This window comes from Limulus polyphemus, unplaced genomic scaffold (assembly GCF_000517525.1).
Source record: "Limulus polyphemus unplaced genomic scaffold, Limulus_polyphemus-2.1.2 Scaffold2869, whole genome shotgun sequence".
NCBI lineage: Eukaryota > Metazoa > Arthropoda > Merostomata > Xiphosura > Limulidae > Limulus > Limulus polyphemus.
The window spans coordinates 117,331-123,401 of NW_013668479.1; the positions used below are offsets into that span (position 1 = coordinate 117,331).

The 6,071-nt window shown below is 33.8% G+C and overlaps 1 protein-coding gene across 1 annotated transcript in view; it reads right to left on the bottom strand.

Annotated features, from left to right (window-relative positions):
- The window catches only part of LOC106468093 (growth hormone secretagogue receptor type 1-like), an 81,660-nt gene extending 79,698 nt beyond the window's left edge, over positions 1-1,962 (bottom strand). The window contains exon 1 of the mRNA XM_013928497.2: positions 944-1,962. Coding sequence (XP_013783951.1) covers positions 944-1,310 — 367 coding nt within the window. The 5' untranslated portion in view covers positions 1,311-1,962. The remainder of the gene's footprint in view (positions 1-943) is intronic.
- Between the last annotated feature and the right edge of the window lie 4,109 nt (positions 1,963-6,071).

Below are 6,071 nucleotides of genomic sequence, written 5' to 3' on the forward strand. Positions count from 1 at the left end.
TTATATAACGTAGGTTGGGGAATTTCAGTTAATCTTTATATAACGTAGGTTGGGGAATTTCAGTTAATCTTTATATAACGTAGGTTGGGGAATTTCAGTTAATCTTTATATAACGTAGGTTGGGGAATTTCAGTTAAACTTTATATAACGTAGGTTGGGGAATTTCAGTAAACTTTATATAACGTAGGTTGGGGAATTTCAGTTAAACTTTATATAACGTAGGTTGGGGAATTTCAGTTAAACTTTATATAACGTAGGTTGGTAAATTTCAGTTAAACTTCATATAACGTAGGTTGGGGAATTTCAGTAAACTTTATATAACGTAGGTTGGGGAATTTCAGTTAATCTTTATATAACGTAGGTTGGGGAATTTCAGTTAATCTTTATATAACGTAGGTTGGGGAATTTCAGTAAACTTTATATAACGTAGGTTGGGGAATTTCAGTAAACTTTCTGCGATTTCTTGTCAGAAACGTATTATTTAGAAAATAATGGTTTTTACCTATGTCATCGAAAAATTCAATACTTTCTCGAAACTTTATCTATATATGATGTTTACCCTAAACCTATTTTCTCTAACTGTACTCACGATAAAAGTCGATCGGTAAACCTATTTTTTACTAAATGTAATCACGACAAAAGTCGATCGGTAAACCTATTTTTTCTAAATGTAATCACCTCAGTAGTCCACCGTTAATATATATTTTTTATAAATGTAATTACGACAAAAGTCTATCGTTAAGCCTGTTTTTTTTCTTCTAAATGTAATCACGGTAAAAGCATATCTAAATTAATTAAATATGTATTATAGAAAACCACTAAAGAAAGTTTCGCCAGATTTCGAAATTCTTTAGCCATAACAAGTAAATCGATCATAGCAGGAAAAAATGTGAGATATTGCTTTTTGGTTAAGAAATACTTCAAAGCCTTTTAATGTACTTACACATTCCTTCCCCTAGAAGCCAGACTTCCGGTTTCGAATGAAGTTCTATCAATACAGTGGGCATACAGACTAGTAACACCAGAAGGTCAGCAATACTCAGGTTGATCAGGAAGAAGTTGGTAGAGTTCCTCAAGTCTTTAGTCCGACAGACGACAACGGGCACGAGAATATTGCCAGTGGTTCCAACGGCTAATAACACAGCACAGAGAACAGTGGCCACTGTTCGGATATAGTTCGGAAATTCCAGACGAACATCTTCGACATCGTTTGAGAAAGTACAGTTTAGAAACAATGAAAAGTTCGGCAGAACGTTATTCGCGTTTGAAGACATGCAGTCAGTTACATTCAGTGAGAGTGATGATGTCATGCTCCAGCAAAAAAAAAGAGTAAGGAAGAAATAGAGTAAACATTTAAACTGGGATTAACATGTTAAAGGTGTATGTTATTATAAACTAGCAAATATCCCGACTTGTGATGGCTTGATGAAGTTTTCAAACTCTTCGCTCATCTCCTGTGACAAACACGAGAAAAGGCAAACCGTCGTCTGATGACGGCCGATTTCTTAGCGCAGTCTGACGTCCCACTTTCAAACGTTGTAGCGAACAGGAGAAATAAAGTTATTCAAGTGTCAGCCTTCTGGCACGTCCGCTTATCCTCAAACAAATTCGATGTAATATCTGCCCCTCCCCCTTTGCTCAGACAGGCAAGGCGCCGCTAACAGCTCCCCCTGTGGAGCGGACTATTCCGTGTGGTCGTGTCGATCAGCCGTGAAACCTATTAGATCCTGATGTGGAAGGATATATTACTATAAGTCAAGTCTCACTCCGCTGTGAAGATGAGGAGAGAGAGAGCGAGAGAAAGAGACCTTTTCCGCCAGATTGAAGTGTGAACTTGTGAAGCCTACCTGAGGATGGCTTTTGATTAAGTTACATCTTCATTTTTTTTCCTTTCTTAGAGGACGTTGTAGATTTAGATTGAAGTCTGGTTTTCTGCTGTTAACGTTGACTGAGCTAAAAATGTACAGAACAGAATTGGTTGATTTATCTAAATATTGAAGTAACTAGTTGATTTTGTTAGATTGTATATACAGTATACGATAAAATAATAACACTGAGAGTTCTACAACAAAAAATATCAACGCTATTTATTCTTCTATCAAATGATGTCCACAAGTGCAAATCCACAAATAACATAGATAGTATTAAATACAGTTTTACATACAAAAATTAATTGAACGCTAACCATATCATTGTTCGTGACCGGCTTAACAAAAAGTATCTCACTGCTCCTGTTTAAATATCTTTGTTTTATTATGTAGTTCTTGCACAATCTTTAGGTTTCAACTGAAACACCAACAGGAGCGATTTTAGGTTAAGTATGCTTTTAACATCGTAAAAAAGACATTTTTTTTCTTATTTCAGATCGATCACATTTGTGAATTCGTTTGTTTGTCTTGTCGTTAAACTCAAATCTACACAAAGGACTCTCTGTGTTGTGCCAACTACAGGTATCGAAACCTTGTTATTTTTATTATAAGCCTTCAAACTTACCTCTGAGTCACTAGGGGAGATCACACTTGTAAAAATGTCGTTATGTATGTTTCTGCTGTAAAATGAGTGATTTTACCTAATATATACTTGGGTGTGATCACACTTGTAAAATGTTGTTATGTATGTTTCTGCGGTAAAATGAGTGATTTTCCTAATATATACTTGGGGGGATCACACATGTAAAATGTTGTTATGTATGTTTCAGCTGTAAAATGAGTGATTTTACCAAAACAAGTGTGATCACACCCGAGTATATAAAAAAATGTACTTGTGTATGTTTGTGCTGTAAAATAAGTGATTTTACTTAATATATACTCTTACTAGTTAACATGTGTTAGTATATCCAATAAGACGTGTATAAAAAATCATTGGTCATTAGAGTCATCTAAAAGTTGACTCCTTTTATCTCGCGGCGACCTGTGATTATAGAAAAGCAATGGCCCAAGAAGACCATGGTTCAAGAATATCTTTCCTTCTCCCCATAGCCTAAGTCTACTAACGTCGCATAAGTAAGATAATACACTAAAAAATAACATAAATAAAATAAAACCACTCTTTACTCTTCCAATTAATTCGTGTAGTTACTCGTATTGGGTGTCAAAGACTGTAAATGTGTATCAGAGGTTCTTTGTTAATGTTAACAATGTTAATTAACACATTTTCATTTTGTACGTTCGTGAAATAGGTCAGATGAGCCCCTAGTGTCTACATGTACGCAACTGTCTAAGACTATACACCTTTGATCTTGTTAACTGGATAAAAACCAGTTGTCATTATGATCACCTAAAAGTCGACACCTTTTATATAGAAACTTATATCAAGTCTAATGGTCACAGAACTAAGGTGTTTATATTTTCACACAAATTATAGATCCCTGTGTTTCTAAGCTTACAAAAAGTCTAATGGCTACAGAACTGGAAATGATTATATTTTCACACCATTATAGACCCTTGTGTTTTTAAGCTTACAAAAAATATAATGGTTACATAACTGGAGATGTTTATATTTTCACACAAATTATAAATCCTTGTGTTTTTAAGCTTACAACAAGTCTAATGGTTACAGAACTGGATATGTTTATATTTTCACACATATTACAGATCCTTGCGTTTCTAAGCTTACAACAAGTCTAATGGTTACAGAACTGGATATGTTTATATTTTCACACAAATTATAGATCCTTGTGTTTTTAAGCTTACAACAAGTCTAATGGTTACAGAACTGGATATGTTTATATTTTCACACAAATTATAGATCCTTGTGTTTTTAAGCTTACAACAAGTCTAATGATTACATAACTGTAAATGTTTATATTTTCACACAAATTATAAATCCTTGTGTTTTTAAGCTTACAACAAGTCTAATGGTTACATAACTGGAGATGTGTATGTTTTCACACAAATTACAGATCTAATGGTTACAGAACTGGAGATGTGTATATTTTCACACAAATTATAGATCTTGTGTTTTTAAGCTTACACGAAAACTTACGTGGATATGATTTTGTTAGTTTATCTTCCGCACATTTTTTCATTATTTCGAAATAACAGTTATATTAAACAATCAACTATTTATGTAACAAAACAGTCCTGTTATTAATCGTTGCTTTAGACTCTTTTAAATGCCCTGTTTTCGAATAATGTAAATAGTGGATAAATAAGCAGAATGTACTTGAATATCATCGAAATTTAACGTTCTAGTGACTCTAGGTGATAGCTTCCTTAGTCGCTGGCAATATGAGTTCGAACATTAAGAAGTGAAGGGCACTTTAAGTCTTTGTTCCTCCCCGTAGAGCAGTTATAAGATATCGTGCGCTGAAACGATTCAAACGGGGATTATAATGTGTTTCAACGATCACTGTAGTCCTTGGAGTTATTAAGGATCTGATACGGAAAAAAGGCAGAAAGCTCCTGTTAGTGTTAGGTATAACAATTCTCTCGGAGACAGCTCTGTTAAGAGTATAGAGCGAAAAGCGTTTTGTGAAACAGAACCGGAAATAACCTCGACGTCAAGGTCGATGTTACACAAAACTCACTAGAAAAACAGTTTTTCTAGAAACTGACAGCCTCATTTATAATAAGATAACCTGCAAATATACATTGTTAAAGTTTAGCCGAGCATTTCATAGTGTTTATCTCAGTTAGTGAGTATCAAGATGATGTTGATATCCAATCAATTTTTTTCTCTTTAGTAATAAAAACTAGCAGAGATTAAAATCCAGTTAAGATATTTATTACAACAGTACTTCTTTAAATAGAGGACTTCTAGAATAATAGTAAAGAATTTTATCGCATACAATAAAATCTGCAAGTCCGCTTGTTTTAGGCCTAACATCAGTTAAGCCTTTATTATGTACGGCCTATATTCGATAATGAGATAAATTAACATGGTAACTTGTGTACAGTTTTTCTTTTGTTTCATTTAAGGCTAAACTTTTCCGTGCTTAATACTATCAATAAATAAACTTATAATGTTATCCTAAGAACTAACGTTAAACATTTTCGAAAAGTTTGATAAGCTTTTAATGTTGTTGTACAAAATGTCTGCTAAAGTATTGTTACGTCTCCGTTTGTTAATTTATTTTCCGTAAATTCGTTCCGACGAAACTTTAGCGACACAAGTCCTTACTTAATAAAACTGGTTTATTCTTTCTGAATATAACTTCACTTGATTTCAACATTCGCGCTAAAACAAACACTATAACGAACGTTAACTTCAACAATACTTTCTCACTGCAGATCAATTACTCACTACCTACACACATATATTGTCCCGTCACGTTGTCACCTTCTTATATATATATACCAGACTACCCTCAATCTAGTAATCTCACGAAGGTTCGAGAAAGAAGTGGCGTGACACTAGTCACGTGACCTCGCTGACGCAACAGTATATTTGCATTCGCATTTTCTTTATTTCCGTTGAAATGAAGTGCGCGCACATTTTCAGGACAGACAAAAACTGAGTATTGTTATAATAGATATCTTTAAGATCACTATTTACAGTCTAAATTACATTACTGAAACTAGTTATGAAGGGCATATTAAAAATGAAAAAACACCAAACAAGATTCTACTTACATTAGCATTGCAACATTTTAGTTGTGACGCAACGTTGCTAGCGAAACTTTTCACTCACTGTGGAACTCATGAAGGTGGCTAGTGGAAACTTAAAAAAGTTTTAACCGCTATCCATACGTTAACCTAGTGGTCTACAACACTAAAGCTGACGGCGTATCATTTTTTATATTTTTGGATGACAATGTTATAAAACGCTACAATAAAGAAACAGTAATTGTGAAACTTATTCTAATGAGCTCTAATTATGGGCTACTGTTTAAACGCAAATAGTAGACGAAGAAGTAGAATATAATAAGCCTAATATTTGTGATAGCAATAATTTTGACTGCGGATTTTTTCTTCTCACATTCTTTTTTTTGCTTTTTCTATTTCGGATATAAAATGAAAGGTGTATAGAAACAAAATTTTAGTCGTATCTTGTGTCTACTAATGTTACTACACAAAAGGCCTCTTGTGTCTACTAATGTTACTACACAAAAGGCCTCTTGTGTCTACTAA